Source organism: Enhydra lutris, unplaced genomic scaffold (assembly GCF_002288905.1).
Source record: "Enhydra lutris kenyoni isolate GAN:26980312 unplaced genomic scaffold, ASM228890v2 scaffoldscaffold5, whole genome shotgun sequence".
NCBI lineage: Eukaryota > Metazoa > Chordata > Mammalia > Carnivora > Mustelidae > Enhydra > Enhydra lutris.
In genome coordinates this window covers 18,465,011-18,492,464 of record NW_019154089.1, presented here as the reverse complement: position 1 = coordinate 18,492,464, position 27,454 = coordinate 18,465,011, and the positions used below count along the sequence as shown (strand labels likewise).

The 27,454-nt window shown below is 44.2% G+C and overlaps 1 protein-coding gene across 7 annotated transcripts in view; it reads left to right on the top strand.

Annotated features, from left to right (window-relative positions):
* LOC111140971 (potassium voltage-gated channel interacting protein 1) overlaps nt 1-21,716 on the top strand; it is a 344,579-nt gene extending 322,863 nt beyond the window's left edge. For 3 of the 7 annotated variants that reach the window (XM_022493253.1, XM_022493255.1, XM_022493257.1), the window contains exons 2-8: nt 8,585-8,709; nt 9,723-9,792; nt 11,267-11,337; nt 12,003-12,110; nt 17,093-17,197; nt 18,109-18,171; nt 20,854-21,716. In XM_022493253.1, coding sequence (XP_022348961.1) covers nt 8,585-8,709; nt 9,723-9,792; nt 11,267-11,337; nt 12,003-12,110; nt 17,093-17,197; nt 18,109-18,171; nt 20,854-20,901 — 590 coding nt within the window. In that variant the 3' untranslated portion in view covers nt 20,902-21,716. Of the gene's footprint in view, nt 1-3,637; nt 3,671-8,584; nt 8,740-9,722; nt 9,793-10,167; nt 10,177-10,627; nt 10,641-11,225; nt 11,338-12,002; nt 12,111-17,092; nt 17,198-18,108; nt 18,172-20,853 lie in introns of those variants that run through there. The other 4 variants (XM_022493252.1, XM_022493256.1, XM_022493254.1 and 1 more) reach the window with 3 other exon arrangements.
* Nucleotides 21,717-27,454: the final 5,738 nt, after the last annotated feature.

The following is a 27,454-nucleotide window of genomic DNA, read 5'->3' as shown; positions in this document are numbered from 1 at the left end:
AGCAGCACTGGGTTAGGGCTTGTTTTTATGTGAAGCTTCCTCTCTTGTAGTGAAGATTTTCTCTTGGTCCCTGTATTTCGGGTTTTATTGTGATGTTCCTCGGTGTGGTTTTCTTTGTGTTCATCTGTTTGGGTTTATGCTTCTTGAATCTGTGGCTTGATATCTGTGGCTCAATCTTGTTCATCCAGTTTTTTAAATGATCAGTTGTTATCTCTTCAGATATTGCTTCGACATCATTTTCTACCTCCTCCCTTTTAGGGACCCAGGTTACACAAATGCTAGAACTCTTCTTCACGTCCAACAGGTCTCTCTTATGGTCTTGTCTGTATTTTTCATGTTTCTATTTCTGTGTGCATCAGTCCATGTATTTTTCTCTTGACCTATTCACTGAACCATTACTTCTCTCTTCATCCGTGCCCATCCTGCTGTAAAACTGATCTATTTGTCAGTTTTGTATAATACAATTTTTTTAAGTTCAGAACTTTTCATTTACTTTTATATGTTCTGATTCTCTGGTGGAATCTCCATCTTTTTATTTTCTTGAGCATATTTCACTATTACTTTAAAGCCCACCTTGATAAATCCAGTATTTAGATCACCCATGAATCTATTACTATATTCTCTCTTCTTCTCTTGGCCCTGTCTTTTAATAGGTCTGGCAAATCTTCTATGAGTGGTGAGCCTTAGAAAACAAACTGTGAACACTATCTGGCTGAGCCTTCAGATTGTGCAAGATAACTAAGGAGGTGTAGACCAACTTAATCTAAATGGGGACTGAGCTGTTTTGAGGCTGGATTTCCATCTTTGAGAGGCCTCGTCTATTTTTGCTTCCTCCTAGAACATAGCCCTTTGGGGGGTCAAATTGTGTGATAAAAGAAGGCAACTAAATCTGACAAAATAAGCTGAAAACTTGAATGTTCACCAGGAACTCCCCTCCTAGAAGATGCTGACCTCCACCAGCTACCCCCTAACACCGTGAGCCCGCCAAGAGCTCCATCCAGCTCTGCAACCTTTGGGCTGTGGCTTTTGCTTAGTTTCCCTTGACATGTGTCACTTATGTCAGCTCAGGCTCTTAGGCTCCTGTCTGTGCCCCCTTCCTCTGTGGCTCCTCCAATCTTGGCCCCTTAGGCCCTGAATGTCTTAGTAGTACTAATACCATTTTTGTCTTCCTGGATGCTGAGAGCTCTGCTTACACCTTTTGTTCTTAGCAGACACTTTTTGCTCGGTTTCTCAAGCTCATTATCCACGCCACTTAGAAATTAGCATACACTGTGAGATGAAAAGCAGCACTGACTGTCAGGCTCACCTTAATGAGTTTTTCTTCCCTCCAGAATCATGGCTTCTAAAGATACGATACCTTATAGCTCTCTAGTGCCTTCAAATACATGTGTGAGGGGTTTTTTCCCCCTGCTCCCTACCCTACTACCCCGCAGTCTTCAAGTGTCTTTTTGTTATTGTTACTATGACAATTTAAAAAATGTTTTAATTGATAGGTTTTTTTAATCCTCCTCTTCGAGTCATTCTCAGTGAGAAGTCAGCTCTGTTATAGGAGAGCTCACCATTCCTGGGCCTTTTGGCTTCTGTATCATTGCATATGGTACTCCCTTATTCCCCTTTTCCTTGAAGTATCAAATAAATTATCACCTCCCCGTGAAGCCATCCTTGTCATCCCTTCCAATTCTGTGCCAGCCAGGTGACAACTGATAAGAGCTTCCTCCTCTTGGCTCTCAAGTGTCTTAGCCATAGCCACACTACTTGCTACTTGGCACGATCTGCCAATGAACAGTTCCAGACCAGCAATCCATAGCATCCTACAAATAGGAATAGTATATTTGGCCCATGCTATATGTTTCCAATGTTAAGCTCATTGATGACAGCTAAGGATCGGGACATGAACTTTTAACTGTAGCAGCTCCTGAGAAAAATTTCTAAAGGTCTGGACTCCCCGAACCTAAATTCTACATAATAACGATGGGCAGTGGAAGAGCTGTTTCCCTTTCATGGGACAATGACTCACCAGTTCTCAGTCCCTACCAGTCCATCCGGGGGTATACCCAGCCCCTAACTCGTCCCAATTACCTCCCAACTACTGCTGGCATTTGAGTTTGTAATCCTGGTCTCTGTGTGTGTCTCCCTACCAGTCGGAGAGCTCCATATGAACAAATGGTATGTCTTTTCTCGTTTCCCCCAAGCCCATCCCTGGCATGGCAGAGATGGTCGGCCCATATATGTAGATATACCTCTATAAAAATGCTAAGTGTTTTTAGGACTGTGAAACTATTCTGTAGGATGCGTAGTGGTGGATATATGACATTATATATACATCTGTCAAAACTCAGAGAACTGTACCACACAAAGAATGAACTCTAATGTAAATTATGGACTTTCGCTAAAAATACTTCAATCTTGGTTCATAAGCTGTAACAAATGTCCCACAACAGGGCAAGATGTTGATGCTTAGGGGAAACCAGGAGGAACCATACATGGGAACTCTGTATTTTCTGCTCAATGTCTCTGTAAACCTCAAACTGCACTAAACTTCCTCTACTGGAAAAAGTAAGTGAATGTAAATACTACGAATCAGAGTGGTAAAAGAAGGCAACTAAATCTGGCAAAATTAGCTTCTCCCGGGGGATTCAGGTCAGGACACCAGTGGATCCCCCCCTATACCATGACTTTTAGGGACAGCAGAAAATGAGCCACTGCTGTCTGGGGGTGGGGGTGGGGAGTGACCAAAACACACTTTAAGTGATGGCTGGGCTGGCTGACGCGCTCGTGGTCAGGGTTGATGGAAGGACAGGAGGAAGTTCAAATAATACCCTACAGAGGGAAAACGAAGCTGAGAGCAGCAAGTGTACCCCCCCCCCATTTCCTGTTCCCTGGGACCTGGACCCACCCAACTCCAACGTGCCATGGAAGACTTTCCAGGTCTGATTATTTGTCTTACGTTTTCTATTCAGCCTAACAGGGGACTTCACCTGCATCCCCTCTGCTCACCCGTCCTAATGGGCTAATCAGTTTATTTTCAACAGCCCTTTTTTTTCCCCCTGCATCTTACTTCTCAGGCTCGAAAAGGAAAGAGAGAAGCAAAGGCTTGTAAATTGTAAGCTCCAGGAGAGCAGGGAACAGAGATGTTTCGTTCACTGAAATACACAGAGCAGATACGTCATTGATGAGTGTTGAATGAGCAAATACAGAATCCTACAAAACGTGCAGCTTCAAATGACAAAACTAGCAGAGGGGGACACTGGGACCTCTCTTGTGAAGGGTTCCGCATAAGCCACTTTTCAGTCAAACGTGCGGGTATTTCCAAGGACCCATCCACATCTGTGCATCCTCTGCCCCACGCCATCCCATCTCTCTTCAGGCTGCATGGCTGCATGGCTGCGGGCATGCTCAGTGAGCCCCCTGCTGGGAGCCGTGGGCACTGCGACGTGACCCATTGCTCTTGCCTGTTCTGACGGTGGGAAAAGGACAGGGCGAACATCAACTCCAGCTTGGCTACAAGATCTCTTTGCATATGTCGAGCTAGATGGTGACCTGGACCCCCTCAGAGTAGAATCTCCATGGAAAACAAGTATGTTTTGTTTTTTTCTGATGAATGGATTTGGTAAAATGTTTTCTTACTTTTTCCTAGACATCGCCTGGTGGTATTACCAGTACCAGAGAGGTAAAAAAGTTTAAACTAATTTGACAACTTTGGTCACATTACTTTCAAAAGAAGAACTTCTTAACCAAATACATTTTGCAATTAGTCTACTCACTCACGGATTTTCTTTGCCCCTTGTTAAGAAACCCCACCTAGATAGAAACAGTTGGAAACATTCTTTAGAGACAAGTTATAGGAAAAGCTTTGCTCCCACTACGAAACTGATACATTTTTTTTCTCAGCAAGATATATGGAAAAGTTCAGAGCCAGTGTGTGGCTCAAGTGTAGTCACCGCTTGGAACAAATGACCTGAATTTGTAAGTTCTTTTTTTCCCCATGGTCTTGACCTCCTAATGTAATCAACCTTTTCTAAGGCTCTTTTTCTTATTACTTTATCTCTTTATTTTATTATATTTATTTCATATAATCAGTTTTAAGTCCTTCGTGAAACAAAGCAGAATGTGTTTAAATAAACAAATAGGGAGAGAAAAGTTGGTTGACTGGGTGGTGAGTGAGGTAGGAAAAGGTAGGTAGGTGGGAAGTAAGCAGCAGAGACCAGGAACTCAAATGCTTATGGGGGTCAGGGAAGTAGCATAAACGAAGTAAGAGCCGCAGATGAACAGGGGGAGCACTAGAGACTTTGGCTGCTCAGAGGGAACAGCCACTGCTCAGCTCTTGTAAACTACTGCTCTGTGAGAATTTTGTCAGATAATCCCATTTTCTTTTTCTTTTTTTTTTTTAAGATTTTATTTATTTATTTGACAGAGAGAGATCACAAGTAGGCAGAGAGAGAGGAAGGGAAGCAGGCTCCCTGCTGAGCAGAGAGCCCTATGTGGGACTCCATCCCAGGACCCTGAGATCATGACCTGAGCCGAAGGCAGCGGCTTAACCCACTGAGCCACCCAGGCGCCCCGATAATCCCATTTTCGAAGAGAAATTTAAAAAATCATTTTTTGTCAACCTCTCATCTTTAAATACTAGCAGTTACTTGCAAAAACAAACAAATAAACAACAACAACAACAACAACAAAAACCCCACCACATTTTATGGACCAAACAAGACCTATCACTGGGCTGCATTCTATGCCAAAGGCTACCATTTTGTAATGTTAAAACTAGATGGGTGGATTTAAAGTCAAAACCAGAAACCCCAAGATGCAGAGACTATTTTCTAGGCCAGGGAGAAGGGGGTCATCATGGCTTTGGTTTTTCGACTGCGGTCATGGTCCTGGAACTAACAGAGGAGACACCTCACTAGTGAGGATCCCAAAGGCTCAGGTCCTCTTAGAGTTCATAGCCTGAGGGTCTGACTTGTACAATTGTACAGAGCTTGTCAAGAGCAGAGCTCCTAACATCGCAAATTTTGTAACATTGGTTACAGACCAATTTGCAGTCTGTGCATTGGGGAAGCTGAGGCCAGCGTAGGGGCACATGGAAGCCAGATCTATAAAAGAGACCCAGGACTGACTGGCTGGATTCTTGGTCCCGCCATTCTGTTATGGGCTGGCTGTGTGACTCAGGCAAAGCCACATAGTGACAGACGTGGAAGAGATCGTCTGTGTTAGAAGGCCTTAACGTGGGCTCCAAGTGTTTAAAATACCCAGGACCTAACCAAAAATACAGAAGGATACCATAATTAGGAGCATTTTCTTTTTCTGAGGGTCTAAAGCTTTCATCCCCATCCAGAGAAGTCTGTGACCTCAAAAAATAAGGACCATTTAATCTGAATCATCTTCTCCAACTTACCCTTCAGTCTGGGAATTTCCTGCTATAAATCCCCTACAGTTGGTCATTCTATCTTATTTTAACTACCCATAGAAATAGACAATTCATCACTGTTTAAGATACTCGTGGTTAAAAAATCTCCCTATCTGTTAGGACACCCATCTTTCTAATATTCAGATGGAGAGGGTAATGGTCTCAAAAACTCCCCACCACACGCAAGGCTGTAATGGGACCACAGGCATGAAAACATTTTACAGATTTTTTTTTAACACTTTACAGATTAAAAGTACTTTACCAACAGAAAGAATTCTAATTTATTCTTGTTATGTAGTTATTGCCATAGTATTAAATTTCTAGGTTACTTTTGATGTCTATCATCCAAACTCAGACTGACTTAGTAACTGGCTCACCATTACTTTTAATAACAAAAATAATAATAAGCAGTATTTTGCCTTGCAGAATTAACGGACCTCAGAAGGAACTGTCAAGGTGGCTCCCTGTCTCTTAATTCTGTTTTCCTCTTCCTCCAACCAGGGACTGAGCAGCCCTCCTTCCTTTACTCAGGCCACCTGGGCAGCACCCAGGGACTTCTTGGATGGCGGGGAGGCAGGGTCGGTGCCACAGGATGAATGTGGAAACCTCAGCAGTCCCTTCAGAAATTTCTTCAGAATATATTTACATTGGCTGGAACCAGACAAAGGCAGGGAAGGGACAGCAGGCATGAGGGAGGGGAATTCTGAGATGTGGGCCCTTCTAGAACTTCTAGCATCTTCCACTCACAGGTCATGACACATGAGGGTCACAATCAGCACAATTTTAAGGGAACAGATTAAACTTGAGAGTAGAGTACATCTCACAGTAATAGAGGAAAGTGTTTAAGGAAATTATTCCTTCCAAATATTTCATAAAATCTTTGTTTCTATGTCTGTGTATACTGGAGTGTGATGTAAATTGTCGTTCTTCCTATGAAACACAGTACAACAAAAATACTGGCTACTTCCCAGAGTCTTGAGCCCCAAAGACATTAATTTCCTTCAGTGACTGATGCTCCCACAGCCTGACAATTAGAAGGTGATGAAAAGCAAAACCAAAGCAAAGCTTGGCAGTCAGCATCCCAATATTCAGATATTACAGAATCCGGTATGGAAATTGATTTTGCCGCCCAGACAGCAAACAAATCATTTATTGATAAAGTCGATTTCCCCCTTAATGAAGTGCGCCTAGGATTTGATATTTCAGTAACTACTTAGTGCATTTATAATAAAGAAGATGCTTAGTGCAGCTTATGAGTCACAAAGATTCTCTCAAACTTCCACAAAGAGATTTCCCTGATCTTGTGAAAAATTCGGTCACTAAAAGATTAATAGAAATGAGCCAATACTGCAAAAGAAGTCTTTTAAGCTTCTGCATAAGTTAAACTGGGAAAGATATACCAGACACCTGCAAAAATACATCATTTCTGTCTTCCTGGTTTACATTTTAATAGTTCACCTCTTTTCAGAGTTTTAAATATCTATATTTTTCAAAATAAACTTATTATTAAATCTAATACTGGAAGATTTAAGCTAACAATTTTATTTCTATTTTAAAATGAGCTAAAAATATATGTATTCTGAATTAGATTTATGTGGGGGGGTCATTTTGCGGGGGGGGGGGGAATGGCCCCTTGATTTACATTGAAATGCCGCAGTGTTTAGGTAATTGCTACTTGTTAGCTACAACGTAACAATAAAGGCTCTGTAAGAATTACAAGGAAATCGGGTCACTTGTAGATTTTGTGTAATCAGAGTATCTTATTTATATTGAATAATCTGCCCTACACACGAGAGGATATGGTGATACCTGTTGCCCAGCACATAAGAAAGATGGCCAGTGGGAATCACTACCCAGTTCCTCTGCCTCTCCCTTGGAAACTTACCCAAATGTCCACCTCCTTAGGAAGACGTCCAAGATACGAACTCACTTTGACGGATTCCTTCTGTATTGAGACCACACTCTCAAAAGAAAAGTGACAATTGGAGAGAAAACCTGGTGGCAAGAGCCTGGCACCCACTGGAGAAATGTACTCAGTGTTAAGCACGTGCTCCTCCTGTTCTCTCAGACAGGAATGCAGCCTGTCCCCCCTCTCCGTGGTCATGGGATGTGACATGGTACTTGTGCCTTCCCAGCACCCTGCCCATCTCATCACTATTCTTGCCAGCCCAGGTTTACAGTCGTTCAATATATAGATTTGGTAATGTCTGCATGACAACAACGGGCAGAGAAGGTTAGCCGGCAATTGATCCCTGATTGGAGTAAATTTATAGAAAGCGTGTGGCAGGACTGAAAGGAAAACACTCACTTATTCTTGTGGGATGGTAAAACATTGAAACTTCCAATTATTTGGATTTTGTGATCCTTCGGTAGGGGATGGGCAGATTTCTTGCTTTAACAGACTGGCACATTCTATAACTAGGGCAAAATTACATTACATTGTCATATTTACTGGAGGAACAAAGGGCTACTTCAAACAACTGTTTTCTGAGCCCTTCAAATGCTTCAGAAGCTTTGATTTTATCAAATAGTTCCCATTTAAGTCATTTTCCTGTCATTTAAGAACATCTAATAGATATTACAAAACAATGCTGTAAAATGCATTCATATTCTTTTTTTTTTTTGCATTCATATTCTTAAGTTAATATTTAACATGCCGTAATTGGAACTTTTTGCTAAATCGTGTCAGCCTTCATCTAATTGTACCCAAATGGTAAGACTTTGCTCTACCTTTCTAATAGATTTGTTTCCCTTTGCTGTTTGGAAGCTATTAATCATTCCACTCCCTCACCTGTGTCTCTAGAATGTTCACATGGTTAAGCGGGCAGCAAATTGATTATGCAAAGAAGTTATTTTGAAAGAAAGGGAAATGTTTTCATATAGACTTGTTTTTAGCCCCGTCTATCCTCATCTCCACTTGGAACATGTTTCTCTCCAGCCCGAGGCCCCTCCCTGTATGATGTCTGACACGGCGGGACTAACAGCTGGACCGAGTGTGAGACAGAAGTGACCAGGCAGGGGGCAGGTGGCTCAAGGCAGAAAAGTCATCTGCACTGTAACCCCAGCCCACGACCCCATGTCCCAGGTCACAACACCCACTCTTTTGACAGCCAAGACTGTGGTCTGACGAGTGGCCACTGAGGTCAGCCACTGCAACACCATCTCCTCTGGTTCCAGATAAGATTGAAGATGAGTTGGAGATGACCATGGTTTGCCATCGGCCCGAGGGACTGGAGCAGCTTGAGGCCCAGACCAACTTCACCAAGAGGGAGCTGCAAGTCCTTTATCGAGGCTTCAAAAATGTAAGGCCCACAGGGCATCTGAAGGCCCAGGCAGGATTTCCCACTTGGAGCTAAGCTCTTCCAAAGGCCAACGGGGCCCATCAGGGAGCTCTTCCATATATGTAGTTGTAAAAGAAAGGCCAATCCTCCAAAGGGTGCATGAGAGCAAAAGATCACCTGGCTAGAAAGAAAAACTCTAGGCAAGAATGAGGCAACAGGGGCACCTGGGTGGCTCAGTGGGTTAAGCCTCTGCCTTCAGCTCAGGTCGTGATCTCAGGGTCCTGGGATCGAGCCCCACATTGGGCTCTCTGCTTGGCGGGGAGCCTGCTTCCCAACCCCCTTCTCTCTCTGCCTGCCTCTCTGCCTACTTGCGATCTCTATCAAATAAATAAATAAAATCTTAAAAAAAAAGAATGAGGGAACCTCCATAGATGAGAAACTGGCCAGTAGCCCAGGAACTTCACAGGTTGACAGGCACAACCTTGGAGAATTCACCTTGGCCCAGCTTCTATCCTTAGCATAACCCATTCACCCCGTCAATATTGTCCGTGCTGATGGGATTTAGCTCCGTGCTCACTGAGCTCACAGAGACTGATGTGTAAGACTGAATGTCAATGTATTAGTTTGCCACATTATTTCCTGTATTAACCTCATGATAGTCTTGTCAGGAAAGTACTGTTAGCCCCATTTTATAGGTAAGGACATTGAGGATCAGAGACTAACTCAAAGCCACAAAGCCTCAAAGAGGCTGAGCCAGGATCCAAATCCAGGTCTTTCTAAGCCCAAAGCCCAAGTTCTTTCCACCTCACAATGCCCATTTTCTGAGGCTGTCTCATCATTTTGCAAAGCAACTTCAGTCCTAAGGCGGGAGGACTGTCCCAGCTACTCACTTGGAGACACCGAGGTGTGCAGGTGGTTGTCCAATTTCTGCTCATCAGGGATGATGGGTAACCTAAAACCCAAGGCTGGAACCAGTCTCCTCCTTCTGGAGTGGGCCCCCCATCCTTCCCACTGACTCTCTTCCTTTCACACAGGAGTGCCCCAGTGGTGTGGTCAATGAAGAAACATTCAAACAGATCTACGCTCAGTTTTTCCCTCACGGAGGTGAGTCTGATCTTGAAAAGGTCCTTCCCATCTCCCTCTCTGGTGAGCAGCCTTTCTTCCTCCAAGTTCATGCATCTTGTTATCTGCCTCCTCCTCAAGGTCAGGGACAACTCAGGGTAAGATTTCCCTCCCTCATTACAAGATACATAATTAGCTAGAGCTTTAACAGAAAAGAGCTCTGAAATGGATCATTTCCAGGAGAGGAGGGATTAATAAAGCAGTATCACAAAGTCTCATAACAGCTCTAGATAGCAGGTGCTGTATCACATGCCCAGTGGGGGAACTACATCTCTGAGAAGTTAAGCCGTTCCCTCAAGGTCACACAGCTAGTAAGTGGCAGAACGGAATTCCATCCCACAAGCGTCTGATGAAAAGCTTTGCCCTGTTGGTCCCACCATTGTGCCCCACACTCTCCCTTCTTTCCCTCACAACAGCTAAGGCAAGGTGGTATTTTGAAAGAGAACTTAAACAAATACCACAGACTGCAGAAATAAACGAATCCAAGAAGACGTAGGGAACACAAAGTCATGCGTTTGAGTCAGGATCGGGCACGCCAGGCCCACAGTCACAGTGTTTTCATGCCTGACTCCTGAAGGAAGCTGCTCTGGCTCCATGGGCCTAGGACTTCTGTGGCTCTTCCATGGCTTCCATGTGTCACATGCCACTTCCCTTCCTGCCTCCAGGAGCTATCTCCTGCACCACCCCTTCCTGATCCTGAGTCTTGACAAAACTGAGTTCCAAGTGTCCCCTTCTTAGGCTCTGCTTCTCCTGGGCCTCTTCAGCAACAGAGAGGGCCCTCCTAGGTGTGGGGACCTGGTACAGGGTCCCTACCCAGGCTGCAAAGGAGTGTGGCTTCACGCCACGCAGGCCCCGGAATCACTGTTGTCGAGTTCTAGTGAGCCACTAGAACTCAAGTTTGGATCATGTGGCAGGCGTGGTGATGGTTTTGATGATATGACGATGTGAAAGTCTAACGTACTTTTTCAAAAATTCCTAGAGAAAGGTCTTGCTACATCCCTTTGTAAGAGACAGGAGAAAGGAGCTCAGAGATGTTCTGTATATGCCTATTGTCACACAGCTACACAGGGACAGAGTTGCTAGCCAAGCTGAGCTCTGTCTGCCCCCTAGTGGGTGCTCACTCAGTGGCATGCACTACACTCGGGAGAGCATCCTCTGCACACAGTTGCCATGTCATCCACCCACCAAGGATTACATATGCAGGCGGGCAGGAGGGTCTTTATCCTGGGAAGACTAGGTGAAGGGGCAAGGGCCTGTCTTTGCTCTAAGAACTTCCCACCTAAACCGCAAGACAGCCACCTGGGTCCCAGTTTCCACAGTTGGTTTGCCCACACCCCCCTCCTCCTTCCCATAGCCCCAGCAGCACCCTCTTCTCTTCTTACTGTTTCCAAGCATTCTCACTCCCTTCTGTGAAGCCCTGCCTCCCATCATCTGCCTTTCCTTCTGTGCCTTGCAGATGCCAGCATGTATGCCCATTACCTCTTCCACGCCTTCGACATCACCCAGACAGGCTCGGTGAAGTTCGAGGTACGCGTGTCTCTGAGGCCCAGGGCCCCACCACCTGCTGAAAGGACAGTCGGTTCACTTAACAAGCATTTCCCAAGCTAAGGGAATAAGCAGCTGCTTCCCCTCCCCTCCAGGAGCTCAGGGCCCCGAGGGACTACAGATAAGAGCTGAATAGCTCCGGAGCCCATCGAGCTAACCATGTGACAGACTCGAGGCTAGTGTTTTGCCTGGATTAACTCATTTATTCCCCACAGCAACCCTACAAGGTAGGGTTCTATGATTTATTACCAGTTTGCAGAAGAGGACAGTCAGGCAGAGAGAGATGGAGTGGTTTTCCCAAGGTCAAAGAGCTAGAAAGTGGTAACAGAGGGATGTGGACTCAGGTAGCCACTCTTAGGGTAACTGGAGCTGTGGGATAAGGAAATACCAGAGGAGGTTGTGTGGGCCTGAGTCTGGAGGTGGCAGCACATGCATTCTTCTTCGAAGAGACTCCATTCCCTTGAATGGGCAGGATAGAGAGTGGAAGGGGGGCTGCTTTTGCTGATGTAGGCCATGTCCTTCAGGGGAATGTGGACATGGGAGGTACCATTCTGTAAAAGTAGTCATGGACTCTGGCCGGAAGATAGAGCTACAGCCCACCCCATGGCTTGGTGGTTAATGTCATTTATGCCTCTCCCACTTGTCAGGACTTTGTAACTGCTCTGTCGATTTTGCTGAGAGGAACTGTCCATGAGAAGCTTAGGTGGACATTTAATTTGTATGACATCAATAAAGATGGATATATCAACAAAGAGGTAAGTGAGCGGAGGCTTGGGGCATGAAAGGACTACAGTGAAGGCATCTAATTATAAACAGAAAGCGGCCCCAGTCCCAGTACCGAGCATGGAATTGTCTGAATGAGGAGAGATCTGCTTTGGGACTAACAGAGCTGATTCCTGGCCAAAGGAAGAAGGTCACCTTTGACCTCCCCCATTGGTCCACCCTGCCCTATTCCCAAGCACTTGAAAGGATTAGGCAGTTTCATTCATTGTCACTGCAGCCCTTGTCTTCAACACACATTCCAAAGGGGTGTCAATGCTTTCAGCGTAGACTTCCTCTTCCCAGGGGCACTCACAGTGAGCGGGTTGACAGCCACAAGTTAAAGCTGAGAGTTGGGGTGGTGGAGTTGAAAACACCATCTAGAAGGGAGAAGGGAGATTTTTGAGGAAGCAGGGACTATAATAGTATCATATTGACCACAATCTATTTTGCCCATCAATAAAACCACACAAGGGGATGATGGCAGATGCGGCTATCTCTAAACACATCACAATTTATGAATTTCCACTGCTTGACACGTTATATCGTTGGAGTTTCACGTGGTGTCTAGACAATGAAATACCCACAGGTCTATCTCGGAATTCGCTTGGACATCTCCTGTATCTTGGTCTCTCGGTTGCAGCTTGGACATAGTACCCAGTGATATCCCAGTCCCCAAGTGTCTATGCACCAGGCACAGTGTCTAGAGCTACAGATTTAATCTCCAATCCCCGCCTCAATCCTGTGAGCTTCTCTCTAACATTCATTCCTCATTCATTCAATCAAGCATTTGCTCCTCTTATATTTGAGGGTTTATGAGGTGTCCTGGGTGCTGAAAATAAAGTGATGGATGATCCCCTGAGGGTAAAAACCGTAATATCCACTAGTAACAGGTATGTCCAATGAATTCCAGTAAATTCATGTAACGGGTGGCCAATTAAAGTCACACAAAAGTAAGAAGATGTATAAATTCATCTGACACAGTACATTTAAAAAATCACCTTATAGCGGTGCCTAGATGGCTCAGTCGGTTAAGCATCTGTCTTTGGCTCAGGTCATGATCCAGGGGTCCTGGGATTGAGTCCGTATCTGGATCCCTGCTCAATGGGGAGCCTGCTTCTCTCTCTCCCTCTGCTCCTCCCCTCCACTCATGCTCGCACGCTCTCTCTCTCTCATATAAATAAATAAAATCTTTTAAAAAATAATAATCACCTTCTAAATAATATATATATTATGTCAATTTTGCAAATAATTTAATGCTTCTATGACTACTCAAATATATGATACTCCAAAATATTCAAATATTACTTCTCAAAATATATAAAGAAAGGACCCTAAAATAGGACTTGTAACACAGCCTTCAGCCTTGGTGCAGTCATATTCCATCACTGAGTCACCTCACTGACTCCGGCTCCCTCTTTCTTATTTGCAGACTAGACAAAATCGCCCTCATTAACACCTCTCAGACCTCTCTAGATGGCAGGATTTAAAAAGTATCCACTAAAAGAAAAAGAAAGTTGGGGCACCTGGGTGGCTCAGTGGGTTAAACCCCCTGCCTTCGGTTCAGGTCATGATCCCAGGGTCCTGGGATCGAGCCCCGCGTCGGGCTCTCTGCTCAGCAGGGAGCCTGCTTCCCTTCCTCTCTCTCTCTGCCTGCCTCTCTGCCTACTTGTGATCTCTATCTGTCAAATAAATAAATAAAATCTTTTAAAAAAAAAAAAGAAAAGAAAAGAAAAAGAAAGTGTAGATAAACAGCCTCCTAGAAAAGACAGCCGGAACTTCTCCTTGCAGTCATTTGGAGATAATCTCATCCAAATGATAGGCAATGAAAATCCTGAGAGAGTGATCAAAATCGGTCTTTAAGTCCTCTCTCTTAGTAAAGGTACTCAGGAAAGAACCCATGATAATGTGGATATGAAGCACTTCTGATGCCCACATTTTAAAATAAACACATGAATAGAGACATGGATCTCCTAGTTCTGTTTGCTGGGATGGCCTAAGACAATGACACCCTCTAGCAATGAGGATACCTTGTACCCGGACCTTGATTTCTGAACACCATCCTCCAATTAAAGGAACCAGTCTCCTTGGAGAAGTTGGTGATTCCAGGACTGGGAACAAGAAAATACAAGATCAGCCTGGAGTATGTTGTAGTGCTGGAAAGCACTGGAGTGTTTAAAAAAGAAAGAAAGGAAAGGATGGGACATGTCAAAAAGGTACAGGAATCAGTCCGAAGGAGTTCCCAATCACCAAAACAGAACAATTTGAGCAACAAAATTTAAAGTGCTACTATTAGATTATAAGCTTAAAAAAATAAGGAAAATGCCCATGAGTCCCTACTAAATTATATATACATAATTACAGATTATACATATTCAAATAATATGTGTTCAAATAAATAATAAATATGTATTCAAATAAATAATTGAATTCGTAGATAAATGGGAGATAAGGGACAACTCTTTCTTAAAGAAGAATTCCAATTAATAAATAAAGAAGGAATAAAGGAAATACAAAGTCAGCATTAGGCAAACATCACAGTAATAATTTTTGCAGGCACGATCCACTAAAAGATACTAAAATCAGAGGAGGAACTCGACAGTAATCAAGTAATCAAGTAATCAAGGTTCACATCGCCATCAATAAGATATATTAACTCCAGGTACCTCTTCGACATGATGTACCAAGAAAGACATAATGTCACTTCTAGGGTATTCTCATCAAAAATGCATAACTTTAATCTTATCATAAGAAAGGCAGGGACTAACCCAGAGACATTCTACAAATTAACTGACCAGTACTCCTATCAGGAGTGTCTTGGTCTTGAAAGACAAAGAGTGAGAAACTGTCAGAGGTTAGAGGAGACTAAGGGGACACAGTGACTAGATGGATGACAGATCCTTAACCATAAAAGACACTAAGGGAAAATCTAATGCAATGGGAATAAGCTCCATAGTTTTGTTCACAGCCCAGCATGGCACTGTTGTAGCATTGTTAATTCCCTGAGATGATCACCGGGCTGTGCTTTGGCAAGTTAGGAGAAGCTGGGTCAAAGGTATACATGAACGCTCTGTTCTGTTTTTGCTCTTGTGTAAGTCCAATGTTATTAAAAACAGGTTAAAAATGAATAAAAAAAATAAAATGAGCACATGGAATGAGGAGCAGCAGACAAGGAACCCAGGAGAGAGGTCGTCCCCTGGGTCTCCATAGACACTATTTCAAAGATCTCAAAGACAGAGCTGTCCTCCCATACCCTCTTTCCTGCATTCCAAGGAAGGGCCATGGAATACTGTGCCTGGCCAGTGTGATCAGAACATCACAGCCACTCAACAGTTATTGGGCTCCTAGTCCATGCAGGGACCTTATCAATGAAGGATTGAACATATGTCCTCACGAGCTCACAGTCTTGAGGAAACAGAGCTACACTAATAACAAAAACAACTTAACTCCTTTAAAAAGTAGGTAATGATCACTTATTCTGTATTGGGAAGCCCTGAGAGATTAGAAAGAAAATGTGACAGGATTTGTACCATTTATCAGGTCCCATAAAACAAGAATGACCCTGTAGAAAGTGGTCTTTGGGTTACAAAGATAAAAGATCCTTAACATAAACTAGCTTAAATTGAGAGGTTGCCTGTAAAGATAAAACCAGTCTGATGGAACAGGTACAATCCCCATTGAAGCAAGAAGGTTGTTAGTCTCCGATCTCACGCTCTCTCTCCCTTCACCTCTTCTTTCCTCTCTCCTCCCTTCCCCTCCTCCAACATTGCTGACATCACGATGACCACACTCTCCTCAGCAGGAAGGACACATTCAAGTTGCTAGCAACGTAAGGGTGGGGAGGCACAAGAGGAGGTTTTAATTTCTAGGGTAACCATTCTGAGACACTGCCCCTCTGGGGCTTCTCCCAGTCTTTGTAACCATCTGTCTTCTTCATGTAGTTTTCTCAGAGAGCCTCTGAGTGTGTGTGAGTGTGTATATGGGTGTGTGAGAGAAAGAGTGTGTGTATGTGAGACTGTGTGTGTGTGAGAGAGAGAGAGAAAGAGTATGCGTGTCAGAGTGTATGTGAGAGAGTAAGTGTATGTGTGTGAGAGAGTATGTGTATATGGGTGTGAGGGAGAGTCTGTGAGTGTGTGTGTATGTGTGAGAGATTGTGTGTGTGTGTGTGTGTGTATGTGTGTGTAGGTGCCCATGTGTGTGCTCATGGGAACATTTCTTGCCCCCCCCAACCCCACCTCCCTTTTCCTCCCTCTATTCCTCTTTTCTCCTCTCTCTTCTCTCTTTCTCCCTACATTTTTCTCATCTCTTCTACCTTCTATTTGCTCCATTCTACTCCTCACAGAAGTTCTACTCTTCTGCAGAAGCTTTTGGTGTCTGCTGTCACTCAACCTTAGCTAAATCCTGGAAAGCGCTTGCCTGTGTCACCAACTCTGGCTCTAACTCCACTTGACCTTCAGGCTCCAGGTTCTATCACTCCTGATCACGTTTCTGTGCTTCATCATTTAAACTTCTCAAGAGAGAAGAACAGAGTAGTTCAGCTTTAGTCAGATGTCCACCTTTGTTCCAATTAGCTGTGGTCACAGGGACAGATCACCCAGGACAAACACAGCCACTTGGGCCCAACCATTCAAAGAACAGTGGAGTGGGGAGAGGGTCTTCCCAAAATGGGGTGTGGGTTCATCAGTACACAAGCATGTTCATCCCAATCCCACACATAACCCCTCACTGAGGATAATGCTCAAGAAAACGTAACCTACCCAAGAGCTTCTGAAGGCAGAGAATTTTCCGCTGCCCTCGCTCTAGGAGGAGGCTCCCAGAATATAGCCCTTTCAGCTTGCTTTCTAACTCCCTCTCATCAGCTGGAGAGAATCCTTTTAATCACCTTCATTCACAAGGGTGACAAGGAGCCCCTGATTCTCACCTAAAAAAGAGCTTGACCTCATGGTTCCCATGCTGTGCTTCCCTATCATCTCTCCAGGAGATGATGGACATCGTCAAAGCCATCTATGACATGATGGGGAAATACACTTACCCCGTGCTCAAAGAAGACACTCCAAGGCAGCATGTGGACGTCTTCTTTCAGGTAGGTGCACACACACCATGCGTGAGCTTTAAGCCCAATGGAGACCAGTCAACCCACAAGCATCTGAGCAAGTGGTGTGTGTCCAACTCTGTGCTAAGTATTGCAGAAGCCAGGAAAGAATTACAAGATGTGTTGACCTCTAAGTAATAGATGATCTCATTATGCAGGCAAATATATACTATAGAATAGAACAGGGAAGTATATTAGGAAGTATAAATGCTATAGTATAGACTCTAAGTTCCATAAAAATTCTTGGTAGAGCAGAATAGCCAGAGAAGATGTCATTAAGCACATATATGTAGGTGTTAAGGCTTTATGTCTGGGGAGTAATGGAAAATAAAGTTGGAAACAAGCGTGGGCTGGATTGAGATCTTTAATTGAGGAGGTTTAGCCTTGCTTGGGTAACTACAGTTACTCCATGACTAGAAGAGTTCTATGACCACAGTGGTGTTTCAGTAAAACACTCAGCTAGTCTCAAGATTCTGTAGCCAGAGAATAATGAAATAATCAGTGAAATTTAGGTCTTCTAACTCCTTAGAGTATTTCTTTTAGCATATTGCATTAAATTTTATCTCTGGTAAAGGGTGGGAAAAAAAGACTAAGCTAGTGGTACAGTTTTGAAGATGTCTGAGCTCATTCTTATCTGATTAGCTCATTCTTGTCTGATTGTCTCACTTTGCGGATGGGAAAAGCAGAGGCTCATAGAGGCTAGAGTCTGGGGAAGACGTATTAGGGTGTCAGCAGAATTATCTGATAATGTCGTAATGAGAGCCTAGAGCAAGTCTTTCCATTTTAAAGAAGCTCATGGGTGTCAAAGTGCTGTAAACAGGCCCTTTGCTCTCTTAGCAAAGAGCAAGTTTTGAAATGCAGATTACCAAGTTTGTTAAAGTTCTTCCTGTTGTGTCTTTCAGAAAATGGACAAAAATAAAGATGGTATCGTGACTTTAGATGAATTTCTTGAATCCTGTCAGGAGGTAAGTAAGGAGAGACCTCAGAATATAAAACCTCTAGATCTGGGAAAGGAAATCTGGGGGCTGAGGGCCTGCAGGAGGGAGGGAATGAGAAACCTGTGGCCTCAGGTCAGAGCCACTACCGCCAACCCCACCAAGAGCAAACTCAGAATTCCAACTCCCTCCCCTCCTGCAACTGGCCTGTGGTTGGTCCTAGCTAAACACAGTCTGAGCCAGATAGCCTGAGCAGGATATGGGCTGGGGTGGATGTGAAAGCCCAGAGGGGGTCTCTGGGAAACCAAAGACTTCCCAAGTGGGCAACACTCATTTTTTAACCTGCTTCTGGCTCAATGACCCACTCCTCAAACTACAAGGGAGTATATGGAGGAAAAACCCTAAAGCTGTAATTCTCAAGCCATATTGTGGCCAAAATTGCCTAAATGATTCTGAAAATGAACACTAGATGGCTGAGGGTGGCAGGTGCGGGGGCGGGGGGTGCGGACTGTAGAGATCTTTGTTTTAACACAAATGCCCTGGGGATCAAGGCTTCTAAAACTTTAATGGGCAAACCAATGTCCTTGAAGATCTGGTGAAAATGCGGATTCTAATTCAATAGGTCTGGAGGGGAGTTTGAGATGCTACGGTTCTAAAGCTCTCCCAGGTCACGCTGGTGCTGCAGGTGTTTGGACCACATTTTCATTTGTTGAAAGGATAGACTAGCCCAGAGTCTCTGCCATAAACTGAACTGGAAACAGCTGCTTTTATCTACTTTAGAAAAATGCATTTCTAACCCCACCTTATTTCAGAAAAGTACCAGTCACCCTGAGCTCACCCAGTAAGAACGGCAGATGCACGAAAGCAAGAGAGAAGTTATCAACAGGTACTGAGGACCTACTAAGTTTCAGGTGTATGTATGACCTTCACAACAGCCCTGAGAGGCAGTGGAGCTGTATCCAGGGTGGTATTCAACATATTCAGTAATGAGAGTGGACTGAGAATTGACCACTTTTAACTGACCTTGACCGATGCCATGGAGCAGTGCCCTAAAGAGACCTTTCAAACTTGCCAACCTGTTAACTGATGGATCTTTGGATGCTCCCAGGATCCTGGGCCAGTTCCCAGATAGACAGAGGGTAAGATGCTCAGTGGGAGGCTCAGGTCAGCAGTTACTTACCAACAGGGCTAGTAATATTTCAACATGATAATCATGAACTGGGCAATGGGCAGTATTGTTCATGCCCATTTTAAAGAAAAGAAAACTGAGACTTTGCAAAGTTAAGAAATATGGCTGAGGCACAGTAGGTGACAGAGATCAGAGACAGGTATCAAAACTATAATTTAGAGGGAAATTGGAAGGGGAGATGAACCATGAGAGACTATGGACTATGAAAAACAATCTGAGCGTTTTGAAGTGGCAGGAGGTAGGAGGTCAGGGGAGCCAGGTGGTGAGTATTATGGAGGGCACGTATTGCATGGAACACTGGGTGTGGTACATAAACAATGAATTCTGTTACACCGAAAAGAAATAAATTTAAAAAAACAAAAACAAAACAAACAAACAAAAACTATAATTTATCGGGGCGCCTGGGTGGCTCAGTGGGTTGGGCCGCTGCCTTCGGCTCAGGTCATGATCTCAGAGTCCTGGGATCGAGCCCCGCATCGGGCTCTCTGCTCTCTAGAGGAGCCTGCTTCCTCCTCTCTCTCTGCCTGCCTCTCTGCCTGCTTGTGATCTCTCTGTCAAATAAATAAATAAAATCTTTAAAAAAAAAAAAAAAAAAAACTATAATTTATCAAAACTAAAACAAAAGGAAATAGAAAATCTGAATAGTCCTATGTATGTTAAAGAAACTGAATCTGTAATTTAGAATTTTCCCATAAAGAAAATGGCAGACACAGATGTCTTATTCTATAAATTATTTCAAACTCTTTCCAAGGAAAAAATGATATTATTCTCATACAAACTCAGAGAATAGAGAAAGAGGAAAAACTTCTCAACTTGATTTATGAGGCTATCATAACCCTAATATGAAAATATGACAAGCCTATTACAAAATAAGATGTTCAAGCTAATATAATCCCTCTGGACAAAGGTGTAAAAAATCAAACCAGTAATGTGTAAAAAAAAAAAAAGTTTATTACAGGAATGCCAGTTTTGTTTAATGTTCAAGAATCAATATAATTAATAACATAATAAAGTTAAACACACAATCATCTCAGTAGATGTCGAAAAATCATTTGATAAAATGCGGTTGAGCAGAGTTTCTTAAAAGAAGTAAAACTCACTGTTTCCCTGGATAATTTACTTCTTATAAATTTCTTAAGGCCAGGGCACCTGGGTGGCTCAGTCAGTTAAGTGTCTGCCTTCAGCTCAGGTCATGATCCCAGAGTCCTGGGATCGAATCCCACATCAAGCTCCCTGCTCCATGGGGAGCCTGCTTCTCCCTCCACCTCTGCCTCTCTCTCATGAATAAATAAATAAAATCTTTTTTTTTTTTTTTTAATTTCCCAAGGCCAGAGAAGGTGCTTCTTGCCTGGAATTGGTGGTCACTTTCTAAGCCCCCACTGCTTACTCCTATTTCTTGTGCCCTTGCAGCATTCTTTCTGCATGGGAAACCCACACTGGAGACGTGCTCACCGTTACAGAGCTTCTCAGGGAGGAGCCTCAGAGAGTTCTAAACATTCTCTTTTCATCCTCCTCCCCTCCAGGATGACAACATCATGAGGTCCCTCCAGCTGTTCCAAAATGTCATGTAACTGTGGACATAGCCATCCGGCTCTCAGAGACGTTGTACTGAACAACCACCTCTTATCACCTCGATCTGCCCTAGTTCTGACTTTGCACACCGACTCTTGGGACAGAAACACCTTTTACACTTTGGAAGAATTCTCCGCTGGAGACTTTCTATGGAACCGAGCATCACATGGCTCAGTCTCTGATTGCCAGCTCTTCCTACTCCGTCTTCTTGAGAGAGAGAATATGAAACTGGGTTTGTTTTGGAAGCATGCTCATCTCTTCATGCTGCTGCCCTGTGGAAGGTCCCTCTGCTTGAGCTTAAACAGTAGTGCACGCTTTTTTGCTTGCGTGTCCCAGCCCACTGCCTCCAAGTCCAGCAGACCTTGATGTATCCAGAAGCAAGATGACCTGAGCCAAATGCACACCATCCTCTGATGGCCTCCCAAACCAATGTGCCTGTTTCCCTTCTTTTGGTGGGAAGAATGAGCATTCTACAGAACAATATGAATCCATATATGACCAGATTGGGAGAGCCAGCATTTAACATATATAGGATAGAACTGAATTCTTAAGCATGGCATTGTCTGGTGACACAAACTACCCACATCCTTTGTTTCCAGAGACAAGAACCAATATTTCTTTCTCACACTGGCATCTGTGCTGATAGTGTAAGTCCCTTGATGTGTCCAGGAAGAGAACCAATGTCCAGTTGTCCATGCCCTCACTCCATCTCCTGCTAGAGCCCATCACTGCATGCCCGTCCCAGAAAGCCCAGAATGCCTGCAAATTGTAATTTTATACCATGTTCTAATCAATAAACAGAACTATTTCTTACACTCTTTATCTTCATTTTCCTCCATGACTCAATTGGGCAGGAGAGGTAAGCTGTGAAAAGGGAAGGCTCACCCACTCAGTTGGCATCCTGATTATTAGTTATTAGTACTTGCTTGGTGCCAGACCCAGTGCCAGTAGTCATCCTCAGCTGACCCCCAGCAAGCATCCCATTTAAATGCAAATACTGTGACTATAAGCAAATAGGTCTTTGAGATGAGACCTCTCACACCTTCCTTCCAACAAGATTACCAGTCTCAAGACCTTCTGCTGTAGAAAGTCCAGAGTCACATGTGATATGGTTGGGGATACAGAGTTGAAGAGGTGGCCAGAACCTCCTGCTGAGGGGCTTGGGATCCAAGGGTTGATCAAGTAGCTTCAGCCAAAAGCAGCAAATTATTACTTACACTGGACACTATGTCTTAGAGTCCCCATTTAACATCACATTAAAAAAGATGAAGAGTTAACCAAAAGAAGAAGAGTTAACATTCTTGGAAGGAAAGTGATTTACTGAACACCTATAATGTTCCAGGTGTGCACTAGGGGCTTACATACATGATCTCATTTCACGCTGATGTCGAGCACTCTGGGAGACAGAGTCCTCATTTTCCTGGTTAGGACACTGAAGCTCGGAGATAAGGGCACCTGCCTGGGGTAGCACAGCTCCATAGAGATTGAACTCTTCCCACTCTATCATAGAGCCTTCCTGCTCTGTCTCTCCCCAAGGAACTGAAGGTACCACACACAAATCTCATTCATCTGTAGTCAGTTCAAAGAGGCATGGGCATTCTTTGAATCCAAATAGCAGATGACGAAACAGATTCAGTAAAGGGGAAAGCCGTAACTACCCATGGGCCACTAGCAAGAGCAGGCCCCCACAAGTCACACGTGTGCAGAATACTCCCAGTCTGATTGCCATTGGCTACAATTTCTCATGGTTGGAAACTGTAGAGGATGTGGCTCTGTTTCTCTGGGCTTCTTGAGTGCTGCCATGTGGTCATCTTGGGCTGCTAGACATGTGGCCAGCCCCTAGTAAGTCATACACACACTTAGGCCCAAGTAGAGGATCTGTACTTGTGAACCTTCTCATATTGGGGGGGTCTGAACCTGCATCAGGAGGCTACACAGTGTCTCGGCCATGGTTCTCCACCTTGGCTGAATATCAGGATCACCCGGGGAACTTTGAAAAATGCCAGTGACGGGGTCCCACCTCAGACGGATTGAAGTAGAGTCTCTATCAGTGAGGCACAGACATCAGGATTCTTTAGAATCTGCTCAGGTGATTATAATGTGCATTCAGAGCTAAGGTGGGGAACTGACCACACCCAGTGCTAAGACTGAAGCACATGATCTGAGCCAACCCCCTAACCCTAATGATTGGTTTAGGGATTGGCTTGTTACCTAACCCAGTCCAAAAAGCATGAATCACAAGGTCGTGCTGGGAACAAGAGGAAAAAGATGGTCTTTCTCCTACTGGACATGGATGGGATTGTATACAGTCCTAGGACATGTTGGTCCTTAGGAATTCTGAGGGAGTATCTGTTAACCAAGGACCAGATAAGCCAGAATCACAGAAGGCAAGGCAGAGATGTTTAAACAAAACAAAACACAAGAAAAAACACAAAAAACCTTGATTAGATCACTGAGCTTCTGGATCAAGCTGGACATGAAGCTAGGATGCCTCTGACCTTTTCAAATGCTTGTGTTAGATACCTGTATAAGGTCTAGACCAATGTATCTGTACTCTGACTGTCTATCATAAGCATTTGGGGTGCAGAGAAGGGGAAACTAAGAACCTCTACAGGTGGGGCCCACTATGCTTTAAAAGTTCTCCAGTGTACACCCAGGGCTAAAAGCCCCTGCTATCAAAAAGTGGAAGGGCTGGTACCCTTCTTCCTGTTCTGGCCAGACCACAAGAAATCCAATTCAGTCCTGAACACCCAATGTCAAGAGGAAAATCAGCATCTGGAGATATTCAGAGAGAAATCAGGATGAAAGAAAGATTCAAAATTGGTCCCGAGATGAATAATCAATAGAAAGTTGGTTGTCCTCCAGATGGGGAGGGGGAAGCAACCTGTTGCAGCAGTCACAAGGATATGGGTCACCATTCATCAAAGCTTTTAATAAAGGAAAAATTCAACACCCCCAAACCAAATAATCTAACCCAAAAGACATGAATAGACATTTCTCCAAAGAAGACATGCAGCTGGCCAACAGACACACGAAAAGATGCTTATCATCATCATCATCAGAGAAATGCAAATCAAAACTATAATGCAATATCACCTCATACCTGTCAGAATGGCTAAAATGAAAAACACAAGAAACAATGTGTCGGCAAGAATGTGGAAAAAAAGGACCCCTTGTGCCCTGTTGGTGGGAATGCAAACTAGGGCAGCCGCTGTGGAAAACAGTATGGAGCGTCCTCAAAAAGTTAAAAGTAGAACTACCTTATAATCCAGTAATCACGCTACTGGGTATTTACCCAAAGAATATGAAAATACTAATTCAAAAGGATACATGCCCCCATGTGTTTATAGCAGCATTATTTACAACAGCCAAATTATGGAAGCAGCCTGAGTGACCATCAGTTGATGAATGAATAAAGATGTGGTGTATAGACACAATGGAATATTACTCAGTGACCAAAAATAGTGAGATCTTGTCATCTGCAACAACATGGAAGGTGCCAGACGGTATCATGCTAAGCAAAAGAAGTCAATGCGGAAAGACATAACACCATGTGACCTCCCTCACATGTGGGATTTAAGAAACCAAACAAATGAACAAATTAAAAAAGAGACAAACCAAAAAACAGACTCTTAGCTCTAGAGAACAAAGTGACGGTCACCAGAGGGGAGGGCGCTGGGGGTCTGGGTGAATCAGGTGAAGGGGATTAAAGAGTGCCCTGGTGAGGAGCTCCAGGAGATGTATGGAATGGATGAATCACTTTATTGCACACCTGAAACTAAAATCACGCTATATGTTAACCATATTGGAATTAAAATTTAAAACTTAATTAAAAGAGTGATATTAAAACAAACAAACAAAAAGCTTTTAATAAAGGAACAAGGGGAAAATAAACACTGCAGTTTCCAGGGGAGCACAGAAACAGAGAGAGGCCTGTGCTTTGTGAACCCGTGGATCTCTCAGCAATCGGGCTACTGGAGAAAAAAGGCTCTCCGCTCAGAACACCTGCCTCCAGCCTGTCCTCCTGGAGGGATCCTGCTCCTCCTGAATCATCCCACACATGGTCACTGTCTGCCAGTAACCGTGCCCACTGATGGGGATTCATCTAGGTAGCAGACAGCGTGTTACTGCCCAGTTGGACTGAACTGTGCCCCCTGGAAATGCCTGGGACTTCATCTGTAACTCTTACTGTCCCAGATAGACACTGGCCGGGATGGCTGCACTCTGCCTGTGAGCAGGGCAGGCCAGAAGAATCAGGTAGTTAACACCTCCCTGGAGCAGCCCTTAACCAACGGCTGACAAGAGCTGGTGTGTAAATACCCCTTTCCTTTCCATAGGAAGAACTCTGGGGAGCCTTCTATACCGTCTCCCAGACTTCTCCAGTAGAACTGAGCCTTAAGAACCCACAGCAGTAATATAACAGTGTACCCCCTTTATTGGCCCCCTTCCCTCCCCTCTCTCATTTCCTGTACTCCCCTACCATTGCTTCTGGGATCCCCTCCCAGATCAGCTCCTGGATCCCACAGCCTTATCCTCAGTGTTGGCTTCTGGAGGAACCTAACCTAAAATGTTGAACAGGACAGATACGTGTCTTGCTCTTACAAACCTTTATCTAGTAAATAGACCATAGATAAAATGTTTCCAGTAAAGTGACATGAAAAGAATACATTTGTGACATGGTAGAGAGTGACCAGGGTGGCAGGGGAGGCTACTCTAGCCAGCGTGGGGAGGGATGGCTCCTCTGAGCTGATCTTGACATGATCTCAGGTGGGCCAGGGGTGGAAAGGATCACTAGGCATTTACAGAAAATCTGGGCCTACGCTTGCTATAATTTCTTGCTCAGGCGTTCAAGAGTCTATCCCTTGTTCCAATACAGAAATAATGTCTGGAAATACAGAATCCCACTAAGACCCATCCTGTGGTTCTCTAACATCACAGCTCTAAGTAAATACTCTGAGCAGAGGCCAGCAAGGCCCCTTGGAGAGGTTCCCAGGAGGAAGTGTAGATAGGAATGGGGACCACCGTTTGGTGCCAGGTTGTCTGTGGATGATATCCTGCTTGAATCTCAAAACAACTTTGTGAAGTAGAAATTCAAGGCACCTGTTTTTCAGATGAAGAAATGATGCCCCAAGACATGGAGGGACCTGCCCACACAGCTGGAAATGGGCTTAAAAGCATGCCAAGCTCCAAATCTCTGCCCAGCTCCATTTCTTAGAGAGCATGAAGACCATTCTCCACCTCTTCCTAAAATGAGCTCTAATGATATACAAACACCAGAAGGTGTTGGAAAGCAGCTGCCATGAAATCTATTAGTAAAAAGCAATGAAAACAAGTCCATGAATTCAAGCCAAATTACTCTTCCTCTATAGGGAATAATGCCAAGGACATGTGCAAAGATGCCCATATGGGTTTCTTAGAGGAGCTGAAATCAGCATGTCCCACCACATCAAAATAGTGACTGCCTGGAGACCAAAAAATCCAGATCTTGAAGATTGGGGGGGAAATCCTAGGGGCAGCCAGCCCCACTAAGTGGACTTTTGAAGACCCATGAGACCCTGGGGGAGCTGGCTGCACTCCCAGTTCTAGAATGGAATACTTGACCTATACTAAGCCAATCATTTCTCCCATGCCTCTGGCCACAGTGACTGGTTCAGGGGTAGCTTAAGACCTAAGCCAATGCAAACAGCATGAATTTTAGAGTCATTACTGAAAACAATGAAACAAAGTCACTCTTCCCTGCTGGACATGAATGAATAAGCACATAGCCCTGAGACATACAGGCAATCATTTTGTAACCTGCAGGGAAGCCAATCTATAGATGGACATCATACCACAGAAGGCAGAGAGATGGAACAAATGGGCTCTATGATTTCATTGAACTGCTGGATCAGACTTCACCTGAAACTACTTTTACCTCTAGTGGTTTGTGCTGCGGACAGCAATAAATTAATTTTTTATTATTTAAGGCAGTTGGAATTGAACTTTCTGCCACTTGTAACTTGACTCATGATAACTGATCCCCCACTACTTCATATAATAGATGGGGCAGCCAAAGCCCACAGCTACAAAGCTGGTTGGTAGCAGAACTTGGACCAGAAATCTAGTCTAGTGCCATATCCACTGTGCTGTTTTGCCATCTACTCTGCAACCATAATATAACAAGAATATTAGGTGGGAGGAGTCAAGATGGCAGAGAAGTAGCAGGCTGAAACTACTTCAGGTAGCGGGAGATCAGCTAGATAGCGTATCTAAAGACTGCAAACACCTACATATCCAATGGGAGATCGAAGAGAAGAAGAACAGCAACTCTAGAAACAGAAAATCAACCACTTTCTGAAAGGTAGGACTGGCGGAGAAGTGAATCCAAAGCGACGGGAAGATAGACCGCGGGGGGAGGGGCCGGCACCCGGCAAGCGGCGGAGCAACGGAGCACAAAATCGGGACTTTTAAAAGTCTGTTCCGCTGAGGGACATCGCTCCAGAGGCTTAACCGGGTTGAAGCCCACGCAGGGTCAGCGTGGCCTCAGGTCCCTGCGGGACCTGAGGCCACGCT